Source organism: Acanthisitta chloris, unplaced genomic scaffold, assembly GCF_000695815.1.
Source record: "Acanthisitta chloris isolate BGI_N310 unplaced genomic scaffold, ASM69581v1 scaffold12807, whole genome shotgun sequence".
Classification (NCBI taxonomy): domain Eukaryota; kingdom Metazoa; phylum Chordata; class Aves; order Passeriformes; family Acanthisittidae; genus Acanthisitta; species Acanthisitta chloris.
In genome coordinates this window covers 8,220-25,478 of record NW_008684403.1, presented here as the reverse complement: position 1 = coordinate 25,478, position 17,259 = coordinate 8,220, and the positions used below count along the sequence as shown (strand labels likewise).

The 17,259-nt window shown below is 45.4% G+C and overlaps 1 protein-coding gene across 1 annotated transcript in view; it reads left to right on the top strand.

Moving 5' to 3' along the window:
• Positions 1 to 5,331: 5,331 nt before the first annotated feature.
• Positions 5,332 to 17,259, top strand: part of MORC3 (MORC family CW-type zinc finger 3) — a gene marked incomplete at its 5' end in the record, with an annotated part of 18,429 nt that continues 6,501 nt past the window's right edge. The window contains 11 exons of the mRNA XM_009079331.1: positions 5,332 to 5,404; positions 8,193 to 8,325; positions 9,253 to 9,467; positions 9,723 to 9,870; positions 12,016 to 12,163; positions 12,252 to 12,383; positions 12,472 to 12,591; positions 13,168 to 13,265; positions 16,023 to 16,127; positions 16,236 to 16,358; positions 16,467 to 16,541. Coding sequence (XP_009077579.1) covers positions 5,332 to 5,404; positions 8,193 to 8,325; positions 9,253 to 9,467; positions 9,723 to 9,870; positions 12,016 to 12,163; positions 12,252 to 12,383; positions 12,472 to 12,591; positions 13,168 to 13,265; positions 16,023 to 16,127; positions 16,236 to 16,358; positions 16,467 to 16,541 — 1,370 coding nt within the window. The remainder of the gene's footprint in view (positions 5,405 to 8,192; positions 8,326 to 9,252; positions 9,468 to 9,722; positions 9,871 to 12,015; positions 12,164 to 12,251; positions 12,384 to 12,471; positions 12,592 to 13,167; positions 13,266 to 16,022; positions 16,128 to 16,235; positions 16,359 to 16,466; positions 16,542 to 17,259) is intronic.

Genomic DNA, 17,259 nt, shown 5'->3' with positions numbered 1-17,259 from the left:
CGGAGGGTGGTCGGGCAGCCCCGAGCGATTGGTGCTCGGCTGGGTCGGTGGGTGGTGGTGGTGTGAGCCGGCCCGGGGTGCGTGGTACCCATCGCGGGTTAGCGGGTGGTGGTCTGAGCCGTGCCGGGTCGGTGGGTTGGGATCTGACACATCTCTGGTCAGTGGGTGATGATCTGATGCATTCCACGTCTGTGGGTTAGGATCTGGGCTGTCCCTGTCGGTGGTTTGGGATCTGACCCACCCCTGGTCGGTGGGTTGGGATCTAACACATTCCTGGTTGGTGGGTGATGATCTGACCCATCCCACGTCTGTGGGTTAGGATCTGATCTGTCCCTGTCAGTGGGTGATGATCTGACACATCCTGGGTCAGTGGGTTCAGATCTGACCCATCCCAGGTTTGTGGTTTGGGATCTGACACATCCCGGGTCAGTGGATTAGGATCTGGTCTGTCCCTGGTCGGTGGTTTGGGATCAGGTCAGTGGGTGATGATCTGTTAGGATCTGGTCGGTGCCTGGTCGGTGGTTTGGGTTCAGGTCAGTGGGTGATGATCTGACCCATCCCAGGTCGGTGGGTTAGGATCTGGTCTGTCCCTGTCGGTGGGTTCAGCTCTGACCCATCCCTGGTTGGTGCATGATGATGATCTGACCCATCCCAGGTCGGTGGGTGATGATGATCTGACCCATCCCAGGTCGGTGGGTGATGATGATCTGACCCATCCCAGGTCGGTGGGTGATGATGATCTGACCCATCCCAGGTCGGTGGGTGATGATGATCTGACCCATCCCAGGTCGGTGGGTGATGATGATCTGACCCATCCCAGGTCGGTGGGTGATGATGATCTGACCCATCCCGGGTCAGTGGTTTGGGATCTGACGCATCCCTGGTCGGTGGGTGATGATCTGACCCATCCCTGGAGGGCTCTGCTCCGATCCGTCGTGGTGCTGAGCGGGTCAGGGTGGCTCTGGGTGCTGTGGGAGGGACCTCACGGCCTGTTGACCTCTGACTGCTAACTTGGAGCTTCTCGCTACTTATTTGCTAGAGGCCTAATTACAGGGCAGGGAGGGGGAGGGTTGTGCTGCTGCTTTTCGGTCCTGGGGCAGCTCTTCGCTGCTGCTCTCTGACAACTATTTCCTTACTCGAATCGATTTAAAGCTGCTTTTTCAGTTGTTTGACAACACAGGATGTTTTTTCAGCCTTTCTTACTCTGCCTCTGAGTCTCATCTGCTTGGCTCAGCACCTTAGAGAGCAGTGGAGAGAAGTAGGATCACTACAGTAAGTGACTTAATAAGTGTTGGAGTGAAAAAAAAGGTGTGTTAGTATATCCTCAGAGCTGCTGACAGAATCATTTAGGTGGGAAAAGACCTCCAAGATCATCAGGTCCAACCTGTGACTAAAATTGGATTGTTTTGGTATAAATTTGTGTCACCTCCATATGAATTTGTGTTGCCTCCATATAAATTTGTATCACCTTCATGTGAAGTTCTTTTACCTTAAGATAAATTATATTACCTTAAGATAAATTCTGTCATTATATGTGTCGCATCAATATGAATCTCTTTCACCTAAATATATATTTACATGACCTTTATATAAATGTATTTTAACTCAGTATTCATTTATATAAATCTAAATGCTCATTTATATGAATCTAAATTGCCATGAACATAGAGGTGAGCTATAAACACCATCTGAATGAGTATCAGAATGGTACTTTGACTTCAGGTCTTTAATCCTTGCATGTGTTTGCAATTCATAGTTTGTTATTTTGTTGGAGCAGTGTCCTTTGGATAAAGTTTTTGACAGATTATTAGGGTTTTTTTCTGTATTATTAATCTTCTAACACATAAAAGTACATCAGCATTAATAATCAGCCCTTGCAAAAGAACCTTCAGATTGCAGTTAAGAGTCTAAAGTTGTTCTCAAGTTGAAATCACTGAACTCTTAGAGGAACAGATGAGACCTTTAAGCTGAGGCTGGTGCACTTGGGGAACTCTCTGGATTATTTTTAGGCTGCTGTTTGGTCACAGAATTTGCATTCAGAGGGTTTCCAGTGAAAGCTGAAATTCTGTGGGTTTTGTAGCTCTTTCACTCCAGTGCAGCAGCTGATATACAGTTCTGAACAGGTTGTGTCCAAAAGGCTTTGTAATCCAGAGAGAGCTGATGCTCACAGGCTCCTCTGTTCTTTGGAATGATAAAGCATTTCTGTAGTTTGAGAAACTCTTAGACATTGGAATGTGCTCCCCAGGGAGGTGGTAGAGTCACCATCCCTTGGAGATGTTCAGGGAACATCTGGATGTGGCACTCAGTGCTCTGGTCTGCTTGACAATGTGGTGATGGGTCACAGGTTGGACTTGATGGAGGACTTTTCCAGCCTCACTGATTCTGTGGGATTGTTCCCCAAGGAGTGGAGGCTATTCCAACAAGCATTTTTTTCACTCAAGTCTTTGCTAAGTAGTGATCCAGCACAACAACACATACTTGTGTGTAAACAAGAAGTTGCTAAGATAAGGCAAACTCTGCAGTGACACTTGGATTTGTGGATACCTTATGATCTTCCAGGCATGGAAGAGTTCAGGTTTTCCTGGAAAACTGAAATTCCTAAAGCTGTTTGCCATTTTTGCTCAATAAGCTGCTTTATTAAATATTTCCTGGTTGTAACTGTAGAAGATGCTGCTCCTAGCCTTTAAAACAGGCACAGTTTGAAGGAGGAAGAGGCTGAGTTGTACCTCCAAGAGGAATTTGGCTGCACTTGGTCTCAGGAGATGAAATAAAATGACCAAACCAAACCCATTTAGTAACAAAACAGATTTGGGCTCAGCGAGCCAAGCAACTGCATCATCACAGTGAGTGTTCACCAGGGGGCCAGTTCTTACTGATCCTTAATTATGCATGAGCTAATTAAAGTGGTGCATTGATGAACGAACTGTAAGGGGGCTTGGATATTTCCTGGTGAGTTCATCAGGAAATGAGGAGTCAGTGCTGACAGCTGGGAGTGCTCTGGAAGCTCCAAAGTAACAGTCTTAAGCCACTATTCTCCTTTTTTAATCTGGTTTTGTCATGTATCCTTGTTTCTATGCCTGACACGAGCAAGGCCATGCTGGATGTGGCTTGGAGCAACCTGGGCTAGCGGAAGATTCCCTGCCCATGGCAGGGTGTTGGAACTGGATGGTCCGTAAGGTCCCTTCCAAACCAAACTAGTTTGGGATTCTGTGGTCAGGTGATCATGATGTCAGTGTTGGTGACACTGAGGTTCTTTCCATCCTTCTCAGCACTGTCTGGTGACCAGGGGAGGTTCTTCCTCCTTTTCAGGAGGAATTTCTTCTCTGTTAGGCACTGGGATGTGCTGCCCAGGGAGGTGGTGGAGTCATTATCCCTGGAGGTGTTCAAGACACAACTGGACATGGCACTCAGTGCTCTGGTATAGTTGACAAGGTGGTGATGGGTCACAGGTTGGACTTGGTCTTAAAGATCTCTTCCAAACTTAATGAACCTGTGATATCCCTAAGTGTGAGTTCATGTCTGTCAGAACCAGTCAGGACTTTTTGCCAAGTCCGTACTGCTGAGGTTCCAGTGCCAGCAGCAAGTCAGGAGGTTCCACTGTGCCTCCTGTGTGGCTGGAGTTTATCAATCCTCCAGCTTTGAGCTGAGCAGGAGCCAAATGTCTTAATGTGTGTCTGGGCTGGGTTGGTTGGGTTGAAAGTGTCTATGTTGCTGTTTTGCCAAGGAGGGATCTCAGGTGGAAAGTCCCTACCAGTTTGTCTCTTGTGCACTTTGACCAGGAAGCTTAGAAAGCCAAGGAGTAAATCCTGCCAGCCCTGCTGAAGGGAAAGGAATGACACAGATCTCAGGATCCACTGAGCTCCACCATGGCACAGGAAGGAATCAGCAGATCCTTTTACCCACGTGAGGTTTCCATTAATAGCCTGGCTGAGTTTCCCTCTTGGACTCTACAGCATTTCAAAGTATCTGTTAGGGGCAGAGAGGCTTAGCCTGACTCAGTGTAGCAGACTCCACAACACTGGAGTTTCAGAGCAGAGATGGCAGTCAAGAACATGTTGTCTGTTCATACTTGTGCTCTGGGGAAATGCAGGGATTAAGTTGCAGCCTGGAAGTGTGTCATGTGCTCCTGTGACCTTACAGTCAAGGTGATGTTTCTTGGCCTTTTCTGTAGCTCTGAACTAGGGCTGTTGCTGCTGCTGCTTCACTCCTGTCTCATGGCTCAAGAATTTGCTTTTAGCATTATTCCTTTTTCTTGGTAAGTGAACGCAAAGTGGTTACTTGCTTTTATTTAGGCCTTTTAGCTCTGAAGGTGCTTCCCAGCAAGTAGTTCTGCAAAAATGCTGAAGTGTGGACATGTACACAGTACTTGGAAGTATTTTTCTGGTTTTATATGTAAAACAGTGTGGATTATATTATGTTTTCTGATGGAATTCACTGGCACAGGGAATATTTTCAATGCTAAGTGCTCATAGGTGCTGCTTTTCCTGCCCTCAGCACAACTCTGCCAGAGAGGCTTAAGCAAATACTTGCAGTGGGTTTGTGTTCAAGGCCTTGTGAAAGTGTAGCTACAGCTTCTCCCAGGGTAGTACAAATAAAAGCAAATAAGTTTGGGCCCCTAAATGTCTCCAAACACTGGGCAAGTCTTTAGATGTATATTTAGTTCTGGTTTTCCCAGTCTTCAGGTGAATGTGTATGAATTTAAGCTTTCCTAAGCTATTTGGAAGTGCTTTTGTCACTCACATCTCTAAGATACATCCCATAAATGCTGCTTTATTTACATGTTCTTCTCTAATTCCAGCAGTGGCTGTGCCTTTGGTGGTATTTGATCATAAATGAGGATAAAATACATGAGATCAAACTGCTGAAAGTGCAATGAGAGGATGTGAGGTGATTTTGGTCTCATTTTGTGGGCAAAAGGAACAGTGACATGCCCAGAGAGCCGCTGAGGGTATTAGGTGCTGCTCAGTGTTTGGATTAAGGTTTAATACTCTTGGTTTAAAATGTTTTTAACATCTGGGAGCATGTGCTGTTGCTACTAGATTTTCCCTGAGGCTTTAATGTTTTCTCTGGCATTTGTGTAGCAATTTTATAAAGAGCCTTTGATAGGATGACAAGAGAACTCAGAATATGGTGTGAGGCTGTGCTGCATTTCACCCTCAGTATCTGTATTAACCTTCCCTTTAACAGATGTTAGTGTGCCAATGTCTGGAGGTGAATCAAATTACAGCCGTTTTCTGGTGTTGTACAAAACAGCTGCATTTATGTATCTGTTTTCTGGCCTGGTCTCACCGGAGAGCGCAACCTAACCCCTTTCTTTGTGGTTTATTTCAGCTTTGCCCTAAGTTCTTGCACACCAATTCCACCAGTCACACTTGGCCCTTCAGTGCCATTGCAGAACTCATAGGTATGTGAACCTATACTTTGCAATAATTTTTTTTCCCTTGCTATAAAACCCTTTTCCTTGTGGTGTTACCATTGAGAATCTTGCAACATGTTTCTGGTAGAGTCAGATGGAGGTTTTTCTCTCCTAACAGCATGTGTCCTGCCTGACAGCAGCTGCAGGAGCCTTGTAGCATTTCCTGGTTGATATTTACTGGGTTTGTTCAGAACTGTCACCTACGGACCGTGGGTCTAAGTGAATTCCTTCTCTTCTAGTGCTCCAAATGCAATCCCACTGCTTCCTGCTCTTCCCAGGCCCAGAGAGTATTGAGGCCGAGTGCACATTCCAGAGCTGTGTCATGGACAGGAGGACAATAACTCTGAAGAACCCACATAAACACAAACAATGCCCCCAAACATGAGCAGCACAAATGGCCTTATCCTGCTCCTGCTTCCTGCCTGTCCAGGTGTGAAGTGCAGCAGTGGTGACTATCTGCACTCACTTACCACTGCTGCTCACCCATGGGTGTTTCACCAAGCACTGGGAGTCTTCCCACTGCCTGTGTCCTGGGATTTTTGCCAGTCCCTGGCTTAGACCTTGAACCTAAGTGGTTCCTGGTTTGTTCCAGCTGGTTGGTTTGTCCAGCTGAAGGTTTGCTGGCAGAACCAATGTTTACAGGCACACATGGAGACTCAGGAGCACAGTCATGGAATTGTTGGGAAGAGTGGCACAGGGTTCAACCGTGGGAGTGTGTTATTCCACTCACTCTAACCTTTCCCTTCCTTCCATGCTCCCTCAAAACACAATAGTGAGTGTTTGCATTTCCAAAACTCCTTAAACATCCTAATTTTCTTGCTTTAGGCTACAGAGTTCCTGACTGAACATCTTCAGTGTTGCACTGGAATGTTTCCCTTTAATGGTTGATCTATCAGTGCCTTCGGAGTTTGGCTTTTTGCTGTTGTCTCTCTTTGCTGTTATCTTGGGCTTGTGCATTTGCTCCTTAGCTCCTGTTGTTCCTCTTGCCTTTGATTTTGAGTAGCAGTTACCTGGATATCCTCAGCATTCCTTAATGTTTTACACTGTGGATACAATTTGTACTTAATGTTCAAAGGAAGCACCTGCCAAGCTGTGATTTCTTTTTGCAGGTTGCAATATTGGCTCGAGCTGTTTGTGACCATCAAGTGAACCTGCAAAACAGGCAGTGAGGCAGGGGCACTGCTTCCTCTGGTGCCATCACATCCCACCCTCCCCCCTTTTGTGTCAGGTTTAGGTTGGATATCAGGACAAGGTTCTTCCCCTAGAGGTGTTTGGGCACTGAGCAGCTCCCCAGGGCAGTGGTCACAGCCCCAAGGCTGACAGAGCTCCAGGAGGGTTTGGATAATACTCTCAGGTACAGGGTGGATTGTTGTCCTTGCCTTGTGTGTCCCTTCCAACTCTCAATATTCTGTGATTCCTCCTCCCTGCACTTTTCCCCTTCACAAATTCAAAGAGTGCTGGGGAAGAGAAGAGAGTTGCAAGAAAGTAAAGTGGTGTTAGGGCAGATGAGATTTGCTGCCCAGAAGGGTTTGTGGAGCCTTGCTTTCTGTTTCAATGCTCGGAGCGCTGCCACAAGCCCTTTCAAGTCCTCTTCCAACTCTCAATATTCTGTGATTCCTCCTCCCTGCACTTTTCCCCTTCACAAATTCAAAGAGTGCTGGGGAAGAGAAGAGAGTTGCAAGAAAGTAAAGTGGTGTTAGGGCAGATGAGATTTGCTGCCCAGAAGGGTTTGTGGAGCCTTGCTTTCTGTTTCAATGCTCGGAGCGCTGCCACAAGCCCTTTCAAGTCCTGTAAACACAAAGTTTAGTCCAAATTTTCTCCTTCCCCTATGTGAAAGCCACACAGGCTCTGCTGGAGGAAAGTCAATATTGCACCAGCTGTGGCAGGAAGTGAAACTACGAACTGCTCTTGGTTTCATTTTCGAGTCTTGTGTTTCAGCCACTCAACTCCATGTGATTTTTTTATTGCCTCTGTGTTACTTCATCTGTAGTATCTGGGAATTGTGCTGGGTCAGGTGAGGTTCATCAGGTTTTGGTGCAGCTGTTCCATCAGAGTAATAATAATCATTAGCCCAGAAACCAACCCAGGCCTGGGCTGCATCCCAGGGAGTGTGGCAGCAGGTCAAGGGAGGTGATTCTTTCCCTCTGCTCTGCTCTGGTGAGGCCACACCTGGAGTGCTGCACACAGCTCTGGTGTCCCCAACAGCAGAAGGACATAGAACTGTTAGGGCAAGGTCAGAGAAGGCCACAAACTGATCAGAGGGTTGGAGCAACTTCCCTAGGAGAGAGCTGGGGCTGTTCAGCCTGGAGAAGAGAAGGTTGTGTGGAGACCTCAGAGCAACCTGCAGGAGCTGAAGGGGCTCCAGGGAAGCTGCAGAGGGATCTGTGTTAGGAGCTGCAGGGACAGGACAAGGAACAATGGGGAGAAATTGAAAGAAGGAAATTTAGGTTAGATATCAGGAGGTTTTTCCCTGTGAGGGTGTTGAGACACTGGCCCAGGTTGCCCAGGGAGGCTGTGGCTGCCCCAACCCTGGCAGTGTTCACAGCCAGGTTGGATGAGCCTTGAGCAACCTGCTCTGGTGGGAGGTGTCCCTGCCCAGGGCAGGGGCTGGGGCTGGGTGATATCTAAGCTCCATTCCAACCCCTTCACATCCTATGATGCTGGAAGAATTACTCTCTGACATCTTCACTGGCACTAAACACTGTGATATGTTCATACTTGAGCTGTTTGCTTTGTACTGTTTAGTCTCCCACCCTCTTTACTTCTCTGCCCTCAGACAATGCCTATGACCCAGATGTGAGTGCAAAGCAGATCTGGATAGACAAAACAGTCATCAACGACAACATCTGCTTGACTTTCACCGATAATGGGAATGGGATGAACTCGGAGAAGCTGCACAAAATGCTGAGGTGGGTTTCCTCTTTCTTTAAAAGTTCTAGTTCTGTTGTTGCTCAGCTTATTCCTTGTTACATGTCATTCCCTAATGCTGTTCATAAGCTCAGCATTCCTGAAGGGAAGTCATTACCCAAGTGAGGTCTAGAGCAGACAAATGCTACTGAAACTTTCATACACCTTTGTCAGTGAACTTCTACCTCCTAACTTCCTTTCTCTCAACCTTCCCATTCAACTTCCTATGCACTGGTTGTGCAGTGTAAATTTGGTTTAAGTTAGCAAACAAGAGAAAAAAAAGGAGATTTAGTTCAAACCCTTTGGAGTATGAATAATAAAAGGTGTTGTGGAAAATTTGGTGACTGATAATGTGACTTATGTCTTTTATTTTTAAATATTCGGTAAAGTTTGAATTGATCTTTGGTTTATTTCTACAGTCAGCAAAGAGGTTTTCTGTCCAGTATGAAGAGTCCTCTACATGCAGATAAATCTCTAGGTTTAAACTTAAACAAGCTTTGAATTCCAACTGATTTTTCCTAATTAATAGTCCATGTTCCATGTGCAGTTATCTGGTTTAAGTGCAATGTCTAGTTACTAATGAAAACTTGGAGATCAAACAAGTGGAAGGGGGAAAAAAGAAGAGGTTTTAGGGCTTTTCTTAGTATTTAGTGTGAAGGCACAGGATAACTGTTAGAATCCCAGAAGAATTCTTCCTCCTAATTCCAGACACATGATAATTCTATTCCATACTTAAAAGATGGAAGGGAATTGTGTGGTTTTAGCAGTGTTGTACAGGTGACAGGATTTGCTTAACTATCCATTGTGCAGGAGGAGCTCCCAAACCAGCTGAACTCGTGGTTAAGTCTCGTTTGCCAAGTTCTGCATGTGCATCCTTTGGGTTCCCAAGTTTTCTAAGGGATTTACACTCCTGTTTTGCTGTGTTTCAGCTTTGGCTTCAGCGAGAAATCCATGATGAATGGGCGAGTTCCGGTGGGGCTCTACGGGAACGGCTTCAAGTCAGGCTCCATGCGCCTGGGGAAGGATGCCATAGTCTTCACCAAGAATGGGGAATCCATGAGTGTTGGCCTCCTATCCCAGACCTTCCTGGAGGTCACAAAAGCAGAACATGTCATGGTTCCCATCATCACCTTCAACAACCAACATATCCTTTCTGTAGTTCATGAGGGAACTGTTGGGGTAGATGCAAAGTTTGGGTGATAATATCACTAAAGGAAATCTCCTTGATGATCTATCTTATGGATTGTAGAATGCAAGGAAGGCTCTGATTTATTAAAGCCTTTGTAGCAGCTCTTGAGATGTCAGTGAGAACCTGTGAAGTGGGTACAGAAGTTTCCTCATCTTCTGAAAGTTTAACTTAATTCTAACTTCAGTTTCCTCTCCTTAACCCAATGCCCACGACAGATAAGTGATCCAGCAGAATACAGAAATAGCCTCCAGGCCATCCTGACACATTCCTTATTTTCCTCTGAGGAGAAATTACTGGCAGAGCTTGATGCTATCATAGGGAAAAAAGGAACCAGGATTATCATTTGGAATCTTAGAAGGTAAAGTGAAAACCTTCTATCCTTATATCTCTCCCTTAGTTGACCTTCTCCTTCAGTGTTGTGCGAACATGGAATGGTTTGAGGGGATTTTTTATGGAATAATTGGGAAAGACTGAGGACAGTTAGCTATAATTGGGAATCTGGACTCAAATTGGTGTGGCTGAAGGAAGGAGAATGTAAAGGCCTTTGGTAAAAGACTGTTGCTTTTGCCAGTAGCCAAAGTGAAACAGATAGATCAGAGATCTCGTATTTCAGACCTCTGAAATTCTGAATGCAGACATTCAAACACAAAATACCTGGATGTACAGGCAAGTAACACTGGATTTAAAAGTTTAGAGCTGGCAGGATCCTTCTGGAGGGTTTTCATCAAATCATAGAATCAGCTGGGTTGGAAGAGACCTCCAAGATCATCTAGTCCAACCCTACCATGGTCACTAGACCATGGCACTAAGTGCCACATTCAGTCTCAGCTTGAAAACCTCCAGGGATGGTGAATCCACCACCTCCCTGGGCAGCACATTCCAATGCCTGAGCACTCTCTCTGTGAAAAATCTCTTCCTTATATCCAACCTAAACCTCCCCTGGCAGAGCTTGAGTCTGTGCCTTCTTGTCCTGCTGCTGGTTGGTCACTGTGGCCCACCGGACTCCACCCTCCGGTCAGGGAGTTGTTGTCGTGGTTTAACCCCAGCCAGCAGCCAAGAGCCACGAAGCGCTCACACTCCCTCCTCCCCCTCTCTTCCCCTCCAACTCAAAAATATGTAGGTTGAGATAACAACAGTTTAATAATAATAAAGAGCAGAATGAGCTAAAACGCTAATGGATAATAAAAAGAACAAAACCAGTGATGCATAATCCAATTGCTCAGCACTCGCTGACCAGGACAACCCCAGTCCCTCCCCCCAGACCGGCCCCTTCCTGCTTATATACTGGGCATGACGTGCCACGGGGTGGAATATCCCTTTGGCTAGTTCAGGTCACCTGTCCCGGCTATGCTCCCTCCCAATTTCTTGTGTATTTTCTCACTGGCAGAGCATAAGACACAGGCAAGAAAATGTCCTTGGTTTAAGATAAATACAATTTAGCAAAACCAAAACATCAGTGTATTATCACTCTGAATCCAAACACTGCACTACACGAGCTACTGAGAAAATTAACTCCATCCTGGCTAAAACCAGGACAGTTGCAGAGGGTGAGAAGGTCTCCCCTGAGCCTCCTCTTCTCCAGGCTGAACACCCCCAGCTCCCTCAGCCTCTCCTCATGGCATTTGTGCTCCAGTCCCTTCACCAGCTTTGTTGCTCTTCTCTGGACCTGCTCCAGCACCTCAGTGTCCCTCCTGAACTGAGGGGCCCAGAGCTGAGCACAGGATTCAAGGTGTGGCCTCACCAGCACCGAGTCCAGGGGCAGAATCACCTCCCTGGTCCTGCTGACCACACTGTTCCTGATCCAGCCCAGGATGCCATTGGCCTTCTTGGCCCCCTGAGCACACTGCTGGCTCATGTTCAGCTTTCTGTCTCTCCACACTCCCAGGTCCCTTTCTGCCTGGTGCTCTCCAGACACTCTGTCCCCAGCCTGGAGCGCTGGGTGGGATTGGTATGGCAGATTATTTTAGACCTTTCTAAACTACGTCATTCTGTATCGTAAAATAAGTCCTGTGGATTTGGCACAAAACTAACTTGTTTTATTATTGCTCATCAGAAAAAGAGCAGGAAGCCACACCTGGATGAATACAGATTAAAAGTCACAGTACAAAGTCCTCAGTCACTTAGAGCAGGTGAAAAGTGTGAAGTATTTTTATTCAATTGCATTAATTTGGGAGAATTAGAGCTCTGAGTCACTTTTAGTTTAGGAGATTTTAATACAGGATAGCTGAAGGTAAGAGATGTGTGATTAATTCAGGTTGTTTTCCCTTCTCACTCACTGCAGAAGAGAAACTTCACCTCCTTTACACTTCAGAATCTAATTTGCATTGCCCAGACAGACTTGATTTATTTTTAGGTATGAGCATTAGCAAATCTCTGAGGAAGCCACCAAGGCTCTGAGGAATTCCAGTCCTTTCAGAGCTCTGATACCCACTGGATCCACCACAACATCTTGCTTTTTGTTAGCTTCTTCTCCCAATAATTTAATACCTCTTTTAAATCTTAGGGATAAAAATGGAAAACCAGAGTTTGACTTTGACAAGGATAAATATGACATCAGAATTCCAGAGGACTTGGATGAAACGGGCAAAAGAGGATACAAGAAACAAGAGAGACTGGACCAAATTGTCCCAGAAAGTGACTATTCACTGAGAGTATGTATTGGATGTGTTAAAACTGGGTTTATTTTTGGAAGGTGATGGGTGTATGGGGTTTGTTTTTCATGGACTGGATGTTTTGTAGGCTTACTGCAGTATTTTGTACCTGAAGCCAACCATGCAGATCATCCTGAGAGGGCAGAAGGTGAAGACACAGCTGGTTTCCAAGAGTTTGGCCTTCATTGAGCGTGACATCTACAGGCCCAAGTTTCTCAATGTATCCTTTTGCTCCCAAAGTTAACTCTCTGGTTTATGTTTTTGAGATGAACCAGGCTTTTTTTTTTCCTTAATATCTGCTCTAAAAGGCCAAAACTGTAAGAATTACTTTTGGCTTTAACTGCAGAAACAAAGATCATTATGGAATTATGATGTACCATAAAAACAGACTCATCAAAGCTTATGAAAGAGTTGGATGTCAGTTGAAGGTAAGAAATTAAGGCTTTACAGTATTTTCATATCTGGAGGAAACATTTTCACTCAAACACTGATTTTAAACAAGATTATGGGTGGAAATAGGATACTTTGAACACTGCCCCATTCCTGGGAGTGTTCCAGGTCAGGTTGGATGGGGCTTGGAGCAACCTGGACTGGTGGGAGGTGTCCCTGCCCATGGGATTAGATGATCTTTAAGGTCCATTCCAACCCCTTAACATTCTCTGGTTCGCTATTGATGTATCCTTAGTAAAACCGCATTTTTTTATTGTGTGCAGCAGTTAAAAATTGCATTGAATTGTATTCCCTTGATTTAATGTTGATTTTTGAGGGTGTTTGATGCACAACCATATCTTTGTTTGACCATATCTTTCAGGACAAAAAGGGGTGGAACGGAGGATTTGTATTTTAGGGGGCCTATAGAAAGATTTACTCCTTAGAGAGGAGTTATAAACCAGAAAATTCTTTTTATCTAGTGTATGTATGATCTGTAATTCCCTCTGACAAACTCCTGCAGCATTGGCATGGAATATGTGTTGGTTTTCCTGATAAACCTTAATTTCTTGCAGGCAAACAACATGGGTGTTGGTGTGGTTGGGATTATTGAATGCAACTTCCTGAAACCAACTCACAACAAGCAAGACTTTGACTACACAAATGAGTACAGGTAATTTGTGGGGACTTTGTATCCATAGTGTTGTTCACTGTGGAATACCTGATAAAGGCTTTTTCTTTTTGAAGTAGGAAGAATAAAAGCTGATGGTCCATTCTGAAACTGCTGAGGTGAACAGTCAGGGTGGGAGGTGTGATGTCCCACCCTTAAGGGGGAGGAAGGATCTAAGATTTGTAAATGCTCATGATGGAGAGGTGCAACGAAAGTCAGAGAGTCATTGCAGTCATAGCTGGACAGAGATCTGTGTTTGGAACTGCAGGGACAGGGAGAAATGGGGAGAAATTGAAAGAAGGAAATTTAGATGGCATACCAGGCAGAAGTTTTCCCTGTGCAGGTGGTGAGACACTGGTCCAGGTTGCCCAGGGAGGTTGCGGCTGCCCCAACCCTGGCAGTGTTCACAGCCAGGTTGGCTGAAGCCTTGAGCAACCTGCTCTGGTGGGAGGTGTCCCTGCCCAGGGCAGGGGTTGGGGCTGGATCATCTCTAAGTTCCATTCCAACCCCTTCTCATACTCTGAGTCATAGAGCACCACCGCAACCCACCTCATGACTGAAGTCATCTTCTCTGGGCCTCTGCACTGACCAGGCTGGTTCTTGCCACCACCTGGCCCATCAGCCAGGGCATGTTCTTATATCTTCTTGTTTATGGCTGCTTTGACCATGTGCCCATCCAGTCACATACTTTTGTTACTAACTGGTGTAAAATTCTCTTGCTTTGCTCTTCAAGATATAGTCAACCAAATCTAGACCATGTGCTAAGTGAGAGGAGGTCATAGTCTGGGGGTGAGTAGAATCACAGAGTCATTTAGGTTGGAAAAGACCTCCAGGATCAAGTCCAACCTGTGACCAAACACCACCTTGTCAACTAGACCAGAGCACTGAGTGCCATGTCCAGTTGTCACTGGATGTAACTTTGGGATGGAGATGTGTGTTTGGATTAAAATTAGATCATAATGAGCCAAGTTCATCTGAGGAGAGTAATTTCACCTCAGTTGCTGGCTCAGCAGCAAGACATCTCCTCCTCTCTCACTTGGTTAACAGCTGCTCTGTGGTTTATCAGCTACAAGGTACCATGGAGTTTCCATTCCTGCAGGGATTGCAACAGCCTGGCCAAGACGTCTCCACTCCACCTTCTGTTTCACCCTCTTAGCACATACTTAAGGTTTCTGGCTGTGTTGTGTGGGGAATCATCATGGAATAGGTTCCCTGCATGTCAACCACATTCCATCCAGGAAGTAGCAACTGCATTTTACCCTATAATTTCGGTACTGTTATATTGAACATGAATAGAACTTCCCAGTGTGGTCTGATGTCCCAGAGTCACAGGATGGGAGAGGTTGGAAGGGACCACAGTGGGTCACCTAATCCCACCTCCATACTCAGGCAGGGACAGCCCAGGGCACATGGCTCAGAGTTGTGTCCAGATGGGTCTGGAATATCTCCAGTGAGGAGAATCCATGACCTCTCTGTGTTATGTGTTCAGTGCTTGGTCACTGCACAGGAAAGAAGTTCTTCCTCGTGTTCAGGTGGAACTTCCTGAGCATCAGTTCCTGCCCATTACCTCTTGTTTTATTAGTTTGCAATTTTCCCTCTGTCATCTTCCCCCCCACACTGGTAATTTGGGTATAGTGATACCACACACGAAAGGTCTTTTATAAAGGTTTTTCTGCCAAGAGCTCCAGGTTTTCCAAAGGGAACTTTCCAGCCCAAACAAAACATGAACCTGATGCTGTAATTTCATGGTCAGTGTAAGCTGACCTGCACTTCCTCTCTCTCCAGAAGAGATATGATCCCCTCCCTCCCCCACTGCTCATTTCTGCCCTTGTGGTGCTTCCTTTTCTCTGGCACAGAAATCCATGACTTGTGTTCAGAGGTGACTTAGATCAAACTTCTCTAGGTCAGACTAGTTCACTGCATAAACATTGGTGTCAGTTCAAGGCGTTGGGGTGGTGTAGGTGTTGCAATCAGCCAGGCAGGGAGGGACTGACTCTCAGGCTCTGGTTACACAGCCACATTATTCCTCTGAGCTAAATCTATGTTGACAAGAGGCAGTTCCTAAGCTCCACCTCACCTGTGGGGCTTGTTCTTCCACATCTCTCCCTCCTGTGCGTGCCAGCTCTGAGCTGCACAGTGAGCCCTGAGCAGGAAACAAAGCCAACTAGAAACTAACCCAGGGTAAGACTTGATATTTTAAGGTGTTTATATGTTCACAATCTCATTGTGGTGAAGTTGTCCAACAGCTTAGTCATGAACCTGCACTGAGTGGAGGAACAGAACCATCAGCCAAAATCATGAATTGACAGGTGGTTTTGTGCTTGTTTTTTCTCTGATTGAGGTAGAACTGGTGATGTCCCTTCAGGGTTTGCCCTGCCTGTAACGGCATTTCAGACCTGAGCACTCTTGATTTGAGTCTTTGTGCTCCAACTTGTATTTCCAGTAAGTTCTTTGCTGCCAAACATGACTTCACACAATTCCTGCTTTCTACAGCTTGCTGAAAGCAAAAAGCTTTTAGAAAGCTTTTATCAGACTTTCTAAAAGAAAGAAAAAAAAAGATAAAAGCTTTAAAAAAGGTTTTCTAAAAGCATTCTCACTGTTGTGGAAACAGAAACATTAGAGTGGTTCAGAGACTTCTTGTGTCACCAAAGGTTCTAAAGATATTGAATTTGATATTTGGTATTTATAAGGTTCTTTATAAAGAACTTTTAAAAGAGAATTTGGTCTTTAAGGTGATCTTCTAAACCCTTTTCTTTCTAGGCTTACAATAGCAGCCCTGGGAGAAAAGCTCAATGATTACTGGAATGAAATGAAAACCAAGAAGAATGAGGAATATCCATTAGCTTTGCCCGTGGAGGAGATCCAGTGAGTATCACTGTGGAGCAGAAGGATTTTACGTAGTGAGGACTGTTTTACACTCAGTCACGAGCACAGACTTGTCCCGTGCGAGGTCTGATGCCTTTTGCATTCCAGAAAACAGCCTGACCAGACCTGGGTGCAGTGTGATGCCTGTCTGAAGTGGAGGAAGCTCCCAGATGGAATTGAGCATCTGCCAGAGAAGTGGTACTGCTCCCTGAACCCTGACCCCCAGTTCCGGTGAGGACACATGCCAGGGGGATCCACATGCTGCTTTCACTTCTTATTTTAGGGATGTTAACCTCTTCCTGTTGTGCTTTCTTTCCCCTCCCCCCTTCCTTACCTCAGGAATTGCAATGTGCCAGAAGAACCTGAAGATGATGATTTGATACATCCAACATATGAGAAGACTTACAAGAAAAGGTGAGTTCTAGAGGTTTTCCAAGTGTCTCAACACTACAAACACTGAGGAGAGCAGTGCAACAGTTGGAGTTCCAGTCCTGCTCTCAGAGGGATATGATCCCATAGGAATTAGACAGTTTGGGGTGTCACAGAGGCAAACTCTAGGGCTCTTAGGAGACCTTGGCCAGGTAGCTGTTACTTTCAAGGTCCACATTGGAGCAGCTCAGTATCTCACTGTGTTTATTTAAGAGGTTTTTTGAGCTAAAGTTTATGGAAAATACCTTAGGTAAGGGATGGAAAACCCAATTTGGGTCATTTTAATGGGAATTTTGGGGGATTTTCAATGTTTTAAATAAATAATCTGGGAGGGAACATGTTTGAAGCTAGGCTAAGTTTAAGCTCTCTTATCTTCTAAGTTCATGCATTCAGTAAACACTTGGGAAAATACTTGGATTGTAGCTGGGATAAGGAGCCTTACGTTTGCTTTTGGGCTTGGTTTGGGTTTGTAATGGATGAACAGTTTGAAATTTTGGGGGATTTTCAATGTTTTAAATAAATAATCTGGGAGGGAACATGTTTGAAGCTAGGCTAAGTTTAAGCTCTCTTATCTTCTAAGTTCATGCATTCAGTAAACACTTGGGAAAATACTTGGATTGTAGCTGGGATAAGGAGCCTTACGTTTGCTTTTGGGCTTGGTTTGGGTTTGTAATGGATGAACAGTTTGAACCTCTTCATTTAT